The sequence below is a fragment of the Coloeus monedula genome (assembly GCF_965178545.1).
Source record: "Coloeus monedula genome assembly, chromosome: 2".
Lineage (NCBI taxonomy): Eukaryota > Metazoa > Chordata > Aves > Passeriformes > Corvidae > Coloeus > Coloeus monedula.
Genome location: NC_138782.1, coordinates 95,621,063 through 95,639,822, shown reverse-complemented (window position 1 = coordinate 95,639,822; position 18,760 = coordinate 95,621,063). Strand labels below are relative to the sequence as shown.

The following is an 18,760-nucleotide window of genomic DNA, read 5'->3' as shown; positions in this document are numbered from 1 at the left end:
GTATCATTCTTACATATTCTTTGATTTTTCCTATTTGAATGTAGCTCAGGATTGCATATAGATCTACCCAGAACAGCTGGGGAACAAACTGACTTCAGCAACATGGAGCTCAGCACAGCTGCAAAAGCTACCATAAAGCAGGAAAGATTATTCAGGAGGAGCTCTGTGCTACTGTGGTTGGCCACTGATTGTAAGCCTTTACAGTGCATGTCTAGCACATTTTGCAACACCCTGTGGGTATCTTAGGTGATCATTTGAACAAAAACTCAAGGGCATTTTCCCCCAAACTCCCCAGACTGACATTTACCCAAGCTTTGATGTTGGAATTGGTTTGCTTTTGGCTGTACCGTGGTGCAGGCCAGCAGACCTAACTATCCATGGCTGTTTAAAATTACTGCTAGATTCCTGTGAAGCAGATTGTTAAATGTATTTAGGCATTGAAAAAATAATTTTAAAAAACATGAAATAATGTGTAAAGAAACATATTTATAGAGATGAGAAACTGAATTAAAGACTTTCCACTCATCTCAAACCTGTGAAAATAGCACATTGCTCCCAAGTTCTACAGTATCTGGAAGTCATGAAGCACATGAAAGCAGTATAGAAACTTATACATTTTGACAGTCTCTTATGTCTTTGTTTAGTTCATATAATAGTACAACTAATGTCAAAGTGATAATAATTTTCTTTTCATATATGATGCTCATTTCACCATGTAAAAGCCTATGTGCTTGTGAAGACATTGTATTTCATGTATTTCACATGTTCAATTATACAGTTTTTAGCTGAATATCAATTATAATCAAACAAGTATACATTTTGTGAATATGCCTATTTTAATATTTGGAATTTGGTCTTCCATCTCAGTGATCAGTATTTTATCTCTTATGCATATAGTTTTTGTATATGTATAAATATATCTATGGAGCTATGCAGTGTTGCTGTCTAAATGTTCAAAGGGCAGGATTCAACTCACATGACTTTTGACATTTGAATGTTACACATGGAAGCACAGTTTAGGTGATTCTATTACAGCTAATGGAGAGAATATGGCGTCTTCAGAAGATTATTTTATTTTACTTTTCTAGTTGCCTAGTTTGGGATGAGATTAATTCTACAGAAATGCCTATGATCATAAAAAGCATTCGTGTTGGCTGAAGAGCCTGAATGGTAGACATCCAAGTTAGAATCACTAAACCTCATATGAATTACTATCCCATGCTCTAAAGCCCCTCTCACCAAAAAATAGAAAAAAGTTCAGTTCCAGCATTTGTATTCATCTGCTTTGTCAAGATATTAATTCAATATGATTGCTGTGATTACTGACTTCTTGAATGACTCATTCTCCAGCTCCTCACTAAGAATGAGTGAAGTCAAAAGCAAACAATATTATGTATAGAAAGAATTAAAAGGTCGTGTCCTACACTATTTCAAGATAGGTGTGCAGATAAATTTCTTATCTGAGTTAAAATTTTGCCCACTCTGCTGTCATCAAGACTTTTAGTAGATATAAAGAAAATTAAAAGATAAAAAAAGAATGACCCAGCGTGCAACATGCTCTTTCAGACTGTTATCTCATAACCACCAGTATTTACTGTTGCAGGTAATGGTACATTAAAAAACCTGACCTGATTAACAAATAACTTTATTTCTGGATGGTTATCATAGAAGTAATCAAACACTGACTTAAAAGTCTATTCTTGTGTGAATTTATGATTTTTTGTTAGATTGTTGCCTAAAAGGGAACAATGTAACAAATACCTGCATAATAATAATAGTAGTAATAGTAATAAAAATCTAATAGTCATGTGATTAAGAATCCTAGCTCTTGAACTCATATAAGTATAGAAGAACCTCATAAATCTTTCTAAAGTTACTGAATTCAGCCTCTACATTTGCAATGAAAATGTAAAAAATATGGTTTGTAAAGAGTTAAAAATAACCGGGCAAAGTAATATATTCTAAAATATAAATTATTTGAAAATAATAATTTTTAAGGTTGATCTTAGAATTTTCCTACCCAAACCCATACATTTTGTATGGTTTAGATTGCCAGTTCTGTAAGTTTTATAAGAGTATGAAAGTTCCTGTACTTATTTTGTTTGGTTGGTAGAGTTATTTATTCAGGAGATGAAAAGCTGCATCAAGATTTAAATGTTCTATCCACTCACACAAGCAATTCAGCATTTAAAGATCATAATCAGTCTCATGAGAGCCAATCACAGAAATCCCTCTGATTTTGTGGTTCAGGATCACACCACTCAGCAACCGTTGCTGAGGTGGATGTACTAGCAGTAATAGCTGTGCATTTTCATATCAAATCACAAGAAAAGTTGGAAAAAACTTACAGCCTTTCCTGATACTCATTTAAGGGTGGTAGTCAGCAGAAAGTGGTTAAACTTAATTTGGAAGCTATAAGCTCAACTTACTTTAGAAGATGTAAGGTAGAGGGAATTTGCTTTGTCCTACTTCATTCCTAAGAACAAAACATGTACGTTACATGACTTTAAAATGTTAACAGAAACACAATATTTTCTTTAAGAAATAGCTTTTCTGGGAAATATGTAAGCATTGTTTTGTTGCAACGTGTCTGCAAGATGATTGGAATTGTCTTTCATTCTGTCGTACCTTTCCCCTCTCTTCCCTCTCTCTCCCTCTTCTACCCTGTTTTACTTCTCTTCCTGCTTTCTGGTTTACCCTTTTAGCAGTACAAGATCAAGACAAGCTACAAGGCATTTGCAGCAATCCCTACAAACACATTGCTTATGGAACAGAAGGTTAGTGTTTGCTCAAAGACATGAGCATTGCATTGTATATTTGAGACCATTCACCTTTATGTACAAACTCTGACATTTCTGTTGGGGGATACTGCAGAATGTAAATTCTGGCGACTAACTACTCAGGATTATAATTCCAGCCATTTTTCAGGGTCAACCACTTTCACTGAAGATCAAAGACTTCACCACTCTGAATTTCTGAAAAGCAATTTGCTATAAAAAAGGAAAAAAATCCCAGTGTGCTAAAGGAAATGCCTTTTATGGCAACATCTCCAAATCTGTTTTGTTATTGGAAAGTGTCTGGAGCACTGCGGGGTATGCCCAGCCCCTGCCCTGGAGGGAGGCCTGCTGATAAGGACATTGCATAACCTCCCAGCAGACTCCCCTTGGAAAAGGCAGCACTTTGCGGTGAGGGCGAGAGAAAACAAGAACCGTGATCCTCTGGGACACCTTATGTAGAGTCCTTGTAACCCATTGGCTTCTACCCTCTCACACCCACCCTTGTATCCCTATAAGATATCTCCCCCTTTGACGGGGAGATGGAGGTGCGGGCAAATAAAGCTGCCCCATGCGGAGCTGCCCTACGAGCCTCTCGTCTCTCTCCTCCCGGTCCAGCCTGGGGTTTGCCTCACAGAACAAGCGCTGAAGTCACTCCCGCTGAATCACTGAAGGGCTGGCAGCCTGCTGAGACAGCCCCCCCTGCAGAGGCACCCCGGCGGCCGAGGGATCCCCGCAGACCTCTGGGGACTGTCCCTTGCAGGACGCTCTCTGTGGAGCTGTCACGGCTTCCTGGTCTGAGCCACAGACCCCATCCCGGCCGCTATAGAGCACCGCTGTTCTGGGACCTGACAGTCAGTAGATCTTGGTCACTTAGTGATTATTGGACAGCTGTGCTTATATCTGTAAATTTAACATCCCAAAATATGAAATTTTGTCCAACTGCCTTGTTAAACTGTTAGAACCGTCCTGGCCATTGTTCTGACCTCTGTTAACTTCCATTCTTCTTGAACACTTTAACAGCTAGGCAGTGGGCCATTCCCAGTATGTAGTTTGAGGTACAATCATTTTCTGTAGGACAGGCAAATAGGTTCAAACCCCAGACTTCAGTGCATGGATTTACTACTAAAGTCACAGCCAAAAAAGGCTAGTATAGTCCTTATTTAGATAATGCAACTTTAAAAGTCAATTGAAAATTTAACCTTGCATGAAGGGTTCAAAATACCCATGGATATATATTTCCTAAATATTTTCCCCAAAATTAGTTTTGCTCAAAAGAATATCTAAGTTTAACAAAAATTTTCTCTGATGATTGATGAGCTAAGTGTCTTACATGTTTAAAGACATAATCATGATTACATCCAGTTTGTAGCTTTATCAGAAAAAGCTTTCTGTTCAGGACCTAGGTGAGGAACTTAGCCTTTGATTAATTTCTTTAAACATTCCTGACTACACATCTAAATATTTATTCACATATACAGCTCAGTTTATTTCACTAGTAGTTTACAAAGCCTAAAGTTATTGGAGAGGGCGAACTTAACTGTGTACAAAATCTGAAGATGATAATTGTCTCCTTGAAATATTACTGATTGTGACCTAGTATTTATCAATTAACTACTATAAATCAGATTCTTTTTCAGAAAAAAAGAGACATTCCTTTCTTTTCCAATGTTCTTTTAATCTTGAATGATTTTTAAAAACCTTTGCATAAAACCTGATCCTTCCCTTACTTAAATCTTGAATGCACTAATGAAGGTTATGTTTGCTTTAGCTTGCAATATGGTGCAATAGAAACGGCTCTGTAAAGGAAAATAGCCAATGCAGGAGATTCTACACCCCTACAGAATGTATTTTGGGAGGGTTTTGTTTGAGCAGAAAGCCTGTTAGCGGGTGGAAGAATTTGGTGGACTCCTGAAGTACCACTTCATAGTTGACTTCGCCTGAAAGGCACTGTTCGTGCACTCTGAGACTGCACCACTCTGCAACCCAAGCCAGGTAGGTGACTCTGAGCAGGGTATTCACTCTAAGATCACACTCCTGCTGTGAACTAGTGGGTTTATGTCAGCTGTCTGATAGCACTTTTTCATAAGAAAATGGATTTATTTTGATGGATTTTATTTATCTTGCTGGTGCTCTCCGGGGCATTGACTCACAACATGCATGTTACTTATGCCCAATTCATAAATCTGAATTGTGCAATCTAACGCCAGCATCTGTAGGAAAAGTAACGACTCAAGAGATATCTGTGTTTAAATAGACTTTTGGTTATTCATTGATTTACTGAAAATCGTAGTCTTGGTGTATCTTTCAGTAATGAAAGTAGTCATGTAGTACTAATAAGAAATCAATTCTCCACTATAGGATTTGCCTTCAGGAGAGACTCTTGACTAATTAACTTTTTAAGTGTGTGTTTCAGCTTTGCCTGAGCACATGCTTTCTCCCATCTTGAGAATTATGGATAACAATCTCCTATTGATCTGCAGCAGCAGCTAATCGTAGTGCTCCTAAACTAGTCCCGTTGTGTTAGCTGATAAGAGTTTAGAGTATGACTCCTATGAGAAAGCATGAAGTAGTCACATGGCACACTCGGGCCCGTTGTAGCAAGCCTTAATATCCAAGTATTCTCCTCAGAATTGTTGAATTCATGATACATTCTAGCTCAATGACAATAATTGTGTTGTTGTTCCCATTTTATGCAAAGCATTTTATGCACAGAATTAAAAAGAGAGAGATTTAAGATGATAAGATTTTAACTGCATAAGTGATGTTTTATTAACATTAAAATAATGGTTATGTGATTAGAAATACAACATTTTTTAAGATACATTTTTTAGCCTAAGGTGCTAAAAAAGTGTTTTGCTATGTGATTAAATTATAAATGCACATTGTCAGAAGTCAGCTATTTCCCACTGTGTGAGTAATTATATTACTTAATATAAGTGGTCATGAGAAATAAAATTAGTCAGAATTGTGTTGTGGGTGATCTTAGTAACAATTCATCTGTAGTATTAATTAGATCCCACGACAGAAAACCGCTACTCATGTGCCATGTAAGGTGCAATGATTTGTCTCCCTCTAAATTGTCTCCTGGTCTCTAACTTTCTCAAGTTTTCTTTTATGTTTGTGTAGATGCTTTCATTTAAACTGGCATTTTTCCACTCCTGCTTATGAAACCATTAGGCTGCCATTACCTTAATGTTTTTTCTAGAACATGTTCTTACCTTCCAGTACTCTTACTCAAAGACAGTTGTTCTAGTATGTGCCCATTCGTAGAGAAGAAAAGGCTGATGGACTATATATGTGTATACTTTGAGTAACTCAGAAGTGGCTTAATCTCATAAAATCTCCTCACTGGCAAACTTCCCAGCTGTTTGAGTTTGTGTGAACCTGGTGTTTCTTCTATCACCTGTTCTCTGCTCACAAAAAGGCCTATCCAGGATATCTCTTGGAAGGTTGGGCTGTAACTTCCTTCACAGCCAGAAGACCAAAACTTGTTTTTAAGGGGCTTATCCTCAGCACGGTCAGGCTCTGTCAGGGAGCAGCAAGAGGGGGTTGCTCCACAGGAAAGGTGTGTCAGGAACTGAGATGGCAGCAAGGATGGCAGGACAATATCCTCATCAGCAAGGGTACAGCTCCACAGTGCCCGAGCAAGGACGGCAGAAATGCTGATAATGAGTTGATGATAATCAGGGTCAGTCAGCAGCCACACATATTCAGAGCTATGAGGCAGGTCCACTGACTGTGATACTGAAGTCTCCAGCCCAGCTGATGATAGGATCCACAGGCTAGAAGAGGAAGCTGAGCAAGTTTAATACAGGCATAAGGAAAAATTTGACAGAAAGAAATAATTAACGATTAGAAAAAATTGCTGGAGACTGAAATAGGCTCTTTATCACAAAAATTGAAAAATCAAGACAGGACATTTTTCTGGCTCCTCATATAGTAATTCCATGTAGTCCTGTGGTTTAAAGAAGTCAGACTAGGTGAGCACTGTCATTCCTTCTGGCCTTATTAGTGCTGAGACAGTGAGTCACCCTTCTGCAGACACTCACTCTTGTGTAGGTTCTACAATTATATGGATGTGATAACAGTCTAATTCAAAATTCCATTCTGAACTGGGTATTATTTAAAAAGTAATGTTTCTATTATTCAGAGGTTGTATTTCTCAAATATCTACTACTGTGTCTTTCAGTCAAAATGGATAGATGAAGAGTTTATTTCCAGGAGCTACAGAAAAATTCATAACGTTGCATACCTCATGTTAAGAAAGAAAGGCAATAATTGTGCAGTTGTAGAGTGATAAAGGACCTTGTATGTCTATAATAGTAACCAAATACGCCAATGCAGAAGCAGCCTATGAGCTCCCTTTTTCTTTCCAGGGCCTAGAAAGTTGACAGTCTCTTAAAACAGATCCAACTTCATCTTAAGGATTACGTAAAATTTGAGATGGAACCCAAAAAACTGTTGTAGGCCTTGGATTTACAAACCAAAAAAGTCTTCTCTTAACACTTCAGTAGTCTTTGGTCTACAGCAAGGTCTGTGCAGGGAAATCTGGGTTTGTTGTATTTGTCCAGCTACACATGCGCTCTACATGCTAATTGGGTGAATTTCCCTTATCTGAGCATCATTTGGATGGGAAGGAAACATGGGCGTACAGACTTGGTGCTCAGACTTCCCTCAGCCTGAACTGGGAATGAAGTGTGGCATACGTGTTACAAGCCAGCATGATGGAATGTGTCATGAAACACACCGACTTCACAGCTGAGGCTTATCCCACACTGACCAAGTCTTCTGAATAACACTAGGCATGACTGGCTATGGGTGGAAGAGGTGCAAATGTCGACTCATCTGGATTGCATTTATCAAGTAATTACAAGCAGACAACAATAATTTCAATTCTAAATAAATGTAGAAAAAATGAAACAGTCTTTCCATGTTTTGCTACACTTCGAAAACTCCAAAGACCTGGTAATTGCAACCCATTGCCTACAAAAACAGACTATAGGCAATGCAGCATATTCTCCTTGTGGAAAGAAAAAAAGAAAAAGGTATTTTCCTCTGCATCCAGAAGGAAAAAGAAGGCATGTTGGGTTTTGGATTTGGTTGGTTTTTGTGTTTGTTTTTTTTTTTTTTTTTTAACTGAAAAGGAAGAAATGCAACTGAGGAAATATGGCAGTGTTCAGCTACACTGAAAACCCAGCTTTAAGTTCTTGCCTTTAGGAAACTCTTACTTATTGTATTATCAAAAATCCATTGCTATAGGAACTGATCATGGCAAATGCAGATCCAGGTCACTCCTTGAAATCGTACAGCAGGAACCTGGAAGCAAATTTTTCTCACTCTCAGATGATTGACCTGACTGCTGGACAATTGGCTATTAGGCATGTCAGAACTTTCTGCACCTGGAAAGCATTTCTGACAAGACTTTGTTGATAAAAATAGATTTTAATTTTCCCCAAATAATTCTGGTGTGCACTTACTAGGTGAATTTCTTGCATCCACATTATGTGTTCACACCAAAGTGTTTCTCAAGGCTAGAGATAAATACCTCATGGTAAGAAAGAAAGGCAATAATATGTGCAGTTGTAGGAATAAATGAAAGATCTACTTTGTCTGTAATAATAATCAAATGTGCCAATGTGGGAGCAGCCTATGAGCGCCCTCAGTTTTCATGGCCCTTGCAGTTTTCAGTATTAATTATTTCATAAGACAGAAAGTAGTCAGTATAATTTCATTAAAATTTTCAGTATAATCCCCCAGAATCTTCAAGAAATAAGTTAAAGGAATTAATGGTACGTGAAGTTTCATTACACAGTGGGATTTTTTTTGCATGTGCTGAGGGCTTAGGAAAAGATAGTGATGGGAAAAATATGCTCAGTCCAGGGTTTTCACAATACAGGAAGAGGAAAGCTATGTCAGGTCTAGGTCACAAAATTATTTTTTTCTTTTTCTGTTGATGTGGTCTATTGGTGGATGAATTAATGTTCTATATTTCCTATATGTAACCACGACATTTCAGTCTTCTAACAAAATACTGGAGATTGTGTTTGGATCATTTACCAGTATCCTTTCAGCTCTGATAAAGTTTTAGCACTCAAAAAGGAAGAAAGAGGAGGGAAGGGTTGTAGTCATCAATGATGTCAATGGCACAAATGCATCACACCCTCAAAGTTGCCCTTTGCATGGCAAAAAAATTAGTGATTCACCACATGGTTATTTCATATAAATTGCTTTACATTTTCATTATCTAAACTACAATCTTCTTTTAAATTTTGGTACCACTGTTGTTTCATATATAATCAAAAATTTGAATGTCTAAATAAGAATGTTCCACTTCTGATTTGTTAGACCATCAGCCCAGGAAGAGAATCTTGAATACTGTTGATAGTTCTAATCAGCAGCATGTAGATAGCACTACTGTTTTAAATTAATCATAATATTTTTGCATGATAACACCAGTAATTTTGAAAAAAAGTAGTTGTACATTTTTATCTCAATTTCTTTCTATGTGGAAAAGCGAAAATAAAAAAGAAGGCATGTTGAAAAAAATAATTGAGACGTGTTTTGAAAAGCTAACAACAGGTTAAACAGAACCATTTATCTCTGTAGAGGTGATAGGGATAGTTATAGAAAGTATAGTTTCCTGTTTCTTCTCTTTCTTTGGAGGACTCAGCTGTTCAAATAAGATAAAATGAAAAATAAGGGAAAGAAAAAAGAAAGAAAAAAAGACGAATTAAAGAGGTGAAAGAGTGAATAAAATTAGATTAATTGGTTTGAAAATTAAAATTTTCTCTTCCCAAAGGTACAGAAAGGGAGAACACAGCAGCTTTTTCTAGTGTGGCTCCTGCGTGATGGTTGGATCTCAGAAGGACTGTGGAGGACGCAGACCTCAGGTGCTGTGCTCACCTGAATTCCTTAGTCACTGAAGGCTCCCAAATGGAAAGATATTTGGGAACTCAGTTTCTACTGAAACTGATGAATTCTTAAATTAGACAGTCTTGGCTCTGAACAGACACCTTTGGATGCAGCTGTAATTCCTGTAGAAAGATTTCCCCAAATCTTCAGACTAGTTGTTTCTTACCCTTGATTGCATTCACCCACTATTCTGGTGAAGTGAATATGAAACAGAAACGTAGTTTTTTCTTAACAATTCCTTTGTTAGGTTTAATATCTTACTGGTTTCTTGGGGATTTTGAGAAGCTGACATATTTCCCCATTCCAAACCCATGACTGATTAAAAGTTTTCTTTTTTCCTAACTCAGATTCAAACTCATCATCCCTCTACAACAGGCTGCTTTGTCAATCCCAACCCTAATAGCTACTGAAATTACACTCTACTTAATTTTATTGCTTCATTTTAAGTTTACCAGAAGGATGTAATATTGCCTGAAGTTGAACCAGGGCCACTGTACTTGAGTGCAGTGCTGAGCTCTCCTTAGCTGAGCCCTCCTCTTCGACAGGACTGTTTGTCTTTTTGAAACTCTAGCTGGGTAACAATGATGAGACTGCAGAGATGAGAAGGCTATTTGTCTTTTCATGGTGTCTTGGGATAAGATTACATTAATTTCTGTATATTAAAGTGAATCACTTTTACTTTTTACCTTTTGAACTACAACTACTCTAAGGCCAACACATTTGTCGAGAGATGGAGAGAAAGGAAGAAATGTTTGGAAAGCAACTACTTTTAATTTTAGTAGAAGGCATGGTGTTCCATAAATGTGCTTTTGTGCAAGATCATTTGTGGATGGTATTAGAATAATATTAAAAGTAAATTGTCATTAACTTTTCACTTAGGTGTACATAGAAATATGCTGCAAGTAGCTGGACAAGGAAAGAAATCAAATGTACTCAGCAAAGTAAAACTCAGAAATAAGTATGCTTATTTTCTTTTTTATTTTTTAAAGATTCTGACATTTCCCTCACAGCTGCACATAGTCTCCTGTATTTGGCAGCCCTCATACCCACCTCACTGGGACCAGTCCATTCCTGCAGAATCTCACATGCATGAAGAAAGGGCTTTACTGGAATGCTCTTTTTTTCTCTTATACTTTAAAAATAAACAAAATTGACAAAATGAAACCTTACAAAACCATAATGTGTTAAACAAAAAAAACCTCCACAAACCCTGCAGTTTCGTTCCCTGTAGTCCAACTTCAGCAGACACATCAGCAGGCTTCCAGAGTAATTTTTGGTCTCAGCACGGTATCTATTTGAAAATCACTTCAAAGCAAAAATGGATGATGGCAGGGAGAATGTGCTTCACAGATGCTGGACAAAGATGAAAAGGGAACAGAGCAGTGGATTTTGGATTTTGAGAGTGTTTTGTGACCCTTATAAAGTGAAGGGATCAACAAACTGATTTCCACTGTTCTCAAACCTGCTCCAAGTACTGGCATAGAAAAGTGAGCTGTATAGCCAAGCACAAGAAGCTTGTGTTTTGTTTTGGAGAGATTGCATATCTGCTTAGTGTGAGATCACAAATAGAGTATAGAGCATAATTTGCTTTGTACATTTCTGATTTCAGGCTAAAACCCAAACTATTTTTGTTGCAAGTTGAAATCACCATCCCCTTCAAACAGGAGACAATTTTTACAGAAAACATCTACTGAGGGAAAAGAAAGGGCCTCCTGTGTGTTTGGGTCCCTGCCTTGTCCACCTGCTCACAGCTGGTGGATCTCCAATGGCAGGCAGCAGAGTGCACACTCACTGTGTCACATTTACTGTGAAGGAGGGGGCATTGTTGAAGGAGAAGACAATTTGAACTGGTAGCTTCTGACCTTCAAAAGTAGAGATGATTCACCCTGCTTGAATACTCTCTTCTCTGTAAACCCATATCTACATTCTGAATCAGGTGTTGGTAACCTGTAGAACATCACTAGGCCTGTAACTTCTTTTTTTTTTTCCATATTTCCATGGTGAAAGAGGAAGTGCCACCTTTGGAAACAGTGTTGCAAAAAGAGCACGTTTGCTTGGTTTTTAAAATTTTCAGCTTGGTATCACACCAATACCTCTTGAATTGCAGGCATTAGAAGAGCCAACCAAGCCTGCTGGTGTGACTGAAGGAGCTGCTTTGGACACTCATTCAGAGGTAGTGATGTTATTTATCTTTCAGGTCTATACTTGAAAGCAAAAAGCAAAGGTTAACTGAGTGATCCATCCTTTTCAGATGTGCTCCCCTGCCCAGCTCAGACAACAGACAGAAGAGCTGTGTGCTGTCATTGATCAAGTCCTGCAGGACCCATTGACTATGGTATCCCATCAGTACATGGAATGGACTTATTATCTTCTTTCCATTATATCTCTTGTCATTAATATGTCCATTTTCTGTTGAAAATAATTTTCCAGCGCCGGTGTGAGTCTTCTCCAAGTTTTCTGCAGATGAGCACGGAGTCAGATGTTGGCAAGGTAAATGAAGAAGCCCACCTCCACAGCAAGGGCTCTTTTCAGGTAGATATCAAGGCAGGCAAAATCAGTAGGCAGTAGAGGCTGTTGCTATAGTAAAACCAATGGCAACACAAAGCTGCAGCTGAGAAATGCAACATCAGAAGTGTTTAGCAGTTAAAAAAGCATGGAAGGACAGAACTGTAGCCCTGGAGTCAATGCAGTCTTTGCTGCAGGATGCTTTCCTGAAGTCAGAAGGAGATATATTATGAAAGAGAAACAGTTTATTAAGGCTTCAGAGGCTAAAAATCTCATACCTTGTCTGCCTTATGGCAGGGTCTCTGGCCTTCTCCCAGATTTCATTCCATCCATATGTCCTTACTACAAAGCAACCAATGTTTCTAGCTTCAGTGGCTGGAAGCATCTTTCAGAACATCGGGTTTTTTTCAAGATCATTATTTATTTTCAAATAATGGCAGTATTAAATTAACAATTGGACTTGCTCTGAGGTTCTGGTTTCATTTTAAGTCTCACCACTCCCAGAAGGAGGATGTCTGCAACATCTCTTTCTCCTGGATAACTACAAAATAGGTAGTGAGAGGCAGGGTTAATTCTCTATTTCTAAACTTCTGTTTTCATTAAGTTATACTGATGTGCCTTCTGAGTTCAGAAGGATGGCTAACCAAGGGAAGAAGGTCCTGTATTCAGTTTGCTCCAGGTAAATTTAAGTTGCTCGTGGTAGCTATCAGAAAGTGAAAATTGAGGATACCCAACTAAAAGTGGGAGGAAAGGAATTTCTGGCAGATGAACACATCAAAAAGTTGATTCATTCAAAATATCACACTGAATGTCCAGTCCACCATGCAAGAATAGGGCACCGGTGCAGCATTTCTGAGTGGCTATATTGAATATACAATTCAAATTTAATTTTCATTTTTGAAATTGAAATTACTTCTGTCAATCAGCATGCAGCAGTGAATTAGACTCCTAGAGTCTGAAAGACAGAAATGTGATAGCAGCTGAAGGATGGGCAGACACTGTTATTGAGAGTGTTTTCTAATGCCTGAAGAATCTGAAGTGGTTAAAATGCTGCTACTAATCTGAATTATAGTATCCAACAACCACTTCCTTGGGCAATTGAGAATGGAAGGCATCTTTAAGCAGTCATGATATCAAACAAAGGGGGGCAAAAGGTGGGCTTAACAGGATGTAGCTTAGGGACCAAGCTAAAAGTGGTGAAGATCTCAGAATGAGGTCAAAAAGTGCTTAACAGGGTAAACAAAGGTCATAGACATGAAAGAAAAAAAGAGCTGATAAGTAACTGCCATAGAATTATTATGGATTAGTCAAATTAAAAAAAGTTCTTGCAAATGAGAGCACAGAGAGGTAATATTTTAGGGTATTTTGTGAGCAAATGTAACTTAAATTTCATGGGGCAATGATACCTATGGCTATCTAATAATAAGCATTTTGTTATGAGAGTTCTCATATTAAATGCCGTCCTCAATAAAGCAGGATCAATATTTTTGAGCAGTAAAATTAAGTAGCATTTTCAACAGGAAATATACAAACAAAACTTAAATATGCCTTAGTCTCATGTATGGTGTGAATCTTTCTGGAAAACTTAAGTTTTCCTGAATTTGAGCAATTAATAAATTCTCAGAATGTTGAAAATCTCTTAGGATTACTGTTCAGAGTAACACAATATATTAATCATACATCTATTTTTTTTTTCTTACAAGATGTCAACAGCACTGCAGAGAGCAGCTGGGCGTGAAACCAGATATGTAAGTACTTTTACAATTGCTCTATATTTTGTATGCAGAAATGCTTACTTTGTCTGCTCCTAAATGATACTGGGTGAGTCTGAACAAGCATCTACTTGTGATACCAGGTGTTGACTAACACAGACAAGCACGTGTATAACGGTGCTGGCATTTGAGAATTGAGGTGTCTTCCCTGTAGTAAATCCATCATAGCTGGAGTCTCTTCACTGCTGTGTCTGTTGAAAATTTTACCTGTATGAATATGATATTAAAATTAATTTCCTCACATACTTTGTTGTTGTTTCCTTCAGGCCTGGGGCAAGAGTTCAGCTGTTTGGTAAACAGACTGTTTGTTATAGGTCCTGAAGGGTGCATTGTAGGGGACTTGCTTTGGTAGAAGTACTTTAGTTCTTTCTTATCCTTCAGAGTTTGGGGTTGATCCAAACTTTTCTTTCCAAGGTACAGAGCTGGCTGAAAACCCACAGTTTAGATGAATAGAAGCTGTTCTGTCACGTACACACACATTCCAACATATGATGAATATATCTATATTGAGTCATTTGTCCAATTATTCAGACATTAAACTCAATGAACATTTTAATTCTCTCTAGCATACACAGTTACTGCAGGTTCCACATTTTACTTGCAAACTCATCTAGTCATGTGGTGAGAAATCTCAGCTTACTATTCATCATTCAGCATTTCTATTGAACCTCAAATCAAAGCAGTGCTGGCAAAGCAATAGAGGTCTCCCAGTTTTATGCCAGCACAATGCTTGACTGATCAATTCAATTTTGCTTTCTGAGTGTGGCAGTATGCATATTTTATTGCATACTGTGATTTTTTTGCTTGGCAGATTGTGCTGGCTCAGACTAATTAGGAAGAATATCAGAAGAGAGCTTTTTAATGAAATAAAAGAGTGTACTTCAGAGGTAGTCTTTGAGAACAGAGTGTATTAAATAACACTCCAATGCAGATCTCCAGCTCCCAAAACTGGAGCCAATATTTACCATAAATTCAGGCATCCAGCTTAGGGGTGCCTAGGGATACAACCAGTTTCTCTTTGCTGGTGTGGAAAATCACCCTTACAAACACTTCTTTTTCAGTCTCCACCAGAACTTTCTAGACGAATGAACAAATCAATATTTAAAAATGTGTTTGGGAATAACACAGAGGATTATTGGTAGGCTAATCTTTCCTATAAATTCTGCAAGTGTGTTGAAGTTTTTGAGTGTCAGGAGACAGACTGGGGTCTCCAGGCTGGGCTGTGGTGCCTGAGCTTGACGGGTCCAGGCTCTCCTGTGCTCTGCCATTGCTGTACTCTGCAGCAGTCTCCTGAGGGATGTAACAGGTGTCTATAACAGCATAGGTGCATCACAGCTCTTTCCCCCTCTTTTGCTCTTCTTCCTTAGTAGGAGATAAAAAGGCTATTTCCACGCCAGTCAATAATCCAGGAGGTGGTTTGTCCTCTGACCCTTAGGAAAAGGGCACACAGAAGTGGTTTCCCATAGACTTGTCTTCTTTTTGTATTTATGATATCTAATATTGGGATGCTTGTCAAAATGTTGCTTTGAGGGCATTTTTGGTTAAAAGAGGAGCTTAAATTTGTTTATGAGTAATGCTAAAGTGTTATTTATAATTACCACATATAAAGATATATATATGCACACATGGAAATATTGCTAATTACTCCAGTAGGTTACAATGAGTAGTAGATTGTACAAGTGTGTTGGGATAGCTTGCCATTTAACAATGAAAATGTTACAGATTTGCCTTGGCCTCAGCTATCTTTTATCTTCTCATGCACTTCAGAACCTTTTAAGGATGTGATTGTTCAAGTAGCAAGGGAGTGTATAAAAATATGAAAACTAACTTCAGTGTACACCTGCTGACAGCTAAGTACTACAGTTATAATTCAACAACTTTTAAAATGGTATGATCTTTGATATGATCCCATTCATCATTGAATAATAATGCATCTCTCTTGGCTTTAGGGATGATACCAGTGATTTTTAATAATAATATAATGATTCTCTAGATAGGAATTTCTCATGATTAACTGGAAAAATGGATGTCCATATTACTGACATGTATGCTTAAGTAGGATTGTTCTGGTTCTCCTACTGTAAAGTTAGAAAAGATTGAGAAGGTAGTCAACCCAGTACTATTCATAGTGTTAATAACATTGATGCTGCAAATTAACAGCCAATGGCAGGCTCAGGATAATAAGATTTAAATTTCAATATTAGATCAAGATGAAAAAGGGAAATTTTGTTGCACTTGGAAAAAAGAATCCCTAAAATCTTAACAGGTATTTGATTATATCTAGAAATAAACTGGAAATGAGAATGTTTTATATTTTGTCATATCGCTGCATCTGTGGGAAAAGCTTCTGTAACTAAGCTAAGCCTAGGGCTGTACCTGTATTTTTTTCTGTCATCATTATAATCACAAAGATACTGCGTATGATACTGTATGTATTAATCTTTTTTGCAGGCCAACCTTTACAAGTCGGTGCCTATAGTAACTGAGAGTCAGCTGGTATGTATAGCACAGCTGTGATACACTGCTTTTCAAAATTTGCACAAGCACAAAATTTTATTAAGTATTATTTGCTTTCTTAGTCCTTTGAAAAAAACTGCTGTCAATATCTTTTTACAAAGCTGAATTGCTTCTACAGAGCTGTATTGCTTTTCTTTCTGTGCTGAATGCACACCTGTTTAAGAAACTATAAATCCTGACGCTACTTGTAAACCTGTGGGCCAAATGCCAAACTACAAAGTCATGCTGAATCTTGAGGTGTATGACAGCAGTAGAGTCTGCTGCTGGTTCTTGGAATCTTTCAATATTCCACTTCTTCAGTTTTGTTTGAATGCAAGAAGACTCTAGCATCTATTTTCTTCTTACACTGTTTTACATCAAAGCTGCTTTAACTAGCGAAAAGCAAGGGTAAGGTCAAGTCAGAAAGTGAGATTATGTATCAGACGTTCATTTTAGCTCTGATCACAATTTCATCTTGTTGGAGCCAAACTTTCTGAAGGAGAGTCAGAAGAGAAATCATGAAACCTGCCCAAGCGACAGTGACCACTAATGAATGCTTAGGGAAGAAAAGAGATGTGGATGAGAATTTTTCCCCTTGTTTTTCAACTAATGGAATCTTAGGGACTTCCTCAATCAATTTCTTCTGCCTAGCAATCTGACTGTGTCTTCTTTCATGATTTTTTCCAGTTACTTTTTGAATATTGTTATATTTTGGTCTTTATAACATCCTCTATCCATAGGCTTTACTTTGTAATTATGCATTGTGCAAAATAGTACTTTATTTCTTTGTTTTAAACCTATGACTTGACCTCAGTTCTTGTACTGAAACAGCAATTAATATTTCTTTTTTCACTTTATAAGTAACATCAGTTATTTTCTAGGTATTAAGAAGAATACACTACCAGTCATCTCTGTTTCTTGTAGAAAATTGAAAATTCCATGGTCACTCTTTGAAAAGTATGGATACTGTCCCATATCACTGTTGATCCTTCTTGCCCTTTTCTTTATCTTTTTCAGGTTTTTGTTTCTGTGATTGGGAGACTAAAACCATAAACTGCTCTTGTATAGCTCTGAATACAGAACTTCCAATTTACACGAGGGTGTGATAAGGTCCTTTATTGCTATTTCTATTCCTTTCTTAACCACTTATAGTACTTTATTTAGTTCTTCTGACATGTATTGAGCAGCAAGCCAATGTTTGCACAGAACTGTACACAATAAAGCCAAGATATATTTCCTGAGTAGTGAGAGCTGTTTTCTCAGCTAATTAGTTCATTGGTGCATGAGCATGAACAAATTTAGGATGTAGTTTAATTTTTTGCTGTGAAATGTATCAATGCTGAATTCAGTTGTGTTTCACCTGCCTTTTATCATTCATTCACTCAGTATTGTAAGATCTGTTGGTAACTCTTTGCACTGATACTTTGTTTTTACTCCCCTAATCAGTATTACCAGCAAACTTTGTCACCTTGCCAGACACTCTTTTCTAGCTGATCTGCATCCATAATTCAAAGCCCAGATTCCCAAGCAGATCTCTGAGGAACTCTGTTTGTGACTAGTTCCAGCTCCGCGGCTGTGGACAGGGATGCTTTCACTAGACCACATTGCTCAGAGCTCCATCCAACCTGACCAGGGTTGGGGCATCCACAACTTCTCTGGGTAACCTGTTCCAGTGCCTCACCACTCTCACAGTAAATAATTTCTTCCTAATATCTAATCTAAACCTACCCTCTTTCAGTTTCAAGCAAATCCTTCTTGTTCTGTCACTGATGGAATGGGGTTGCAACTGGGACCTGACCCACCAGTTTCAGCAAGATCTCAGGGGCAACCAGTGTTATAATAACAGGGGAGAAAAGTAGAGGTGAACATGCCCATACATCTGCCGACGTTTAGTCTTCGGACAGATACCATGCAAGGCTCATTTTCATGTGAAATACCTTCTGTTCCTGAAGGAGGGTGGCCATGTCCGTACTGCCTATGGGGAGGCACTCTGGCTTATTTCTAATTGTGCACTTGCTGACCTGGGCCAAAACCATGCCAGAGAATACCCTGGCACTGGGCCAGTATCATTGACTATGGGTCAGCTTTGGAACTTGTGCCTTGGCCCCGTGTAATTTGCTGAAAGTTCTGTACCCATGCAATGGCAGCCCAGTGCTACCATAACAGCCTTTACCATTTTTTGATGTTGTTGTAGGAAGCCCAACAGTTTCCTCGGCAAAACTTAGTTGTAGATTGTTTCTCAGCATGTCAGCTGTGACATCTGCCATCAAAGAAAGAGTTCAGGATCTTAGTTTTGGA

At 38.0% G+C, this 18,760-nt stretch overlaps 1 protein-coding gene across 15 annotated transcripts in view; it reads left to right on the top strand.

Moving 5' to 3' along the window:
- The window catches only part of MLIP (muscular LMNA interacting protein), a 111,072-nt gene that overhangs the window by 54,526 nt on the left and 37,786 nt on the right, over positions 1–18,760 (top strand). For 3 of the 15 annotated variants that reach the window (XM_082300625.1, XM_082300631.1, XM_082300618.1), the window contains exons 5-10: positions 2,706–2,777; positions 11,797–11,862; positions 11,941–12,024; positions 12,120–12,221; positions 13,898–13,942; positions 16,418–16,462. In XM_082300625.1, the coding sequence (XP_082156751.1) occupies positions 2,706–2,777; positions 11,797–11,862; positions 11,941–12,024; positions 12,120–12,221; positions 13,898–13,942; positions 16,418–16,462 (414 nt within the window). The other 12 variants (XM_082300620.1, XM_082300627.1, XM_082300621.1 and 9 more) reach the window with 9 other exon arrangements.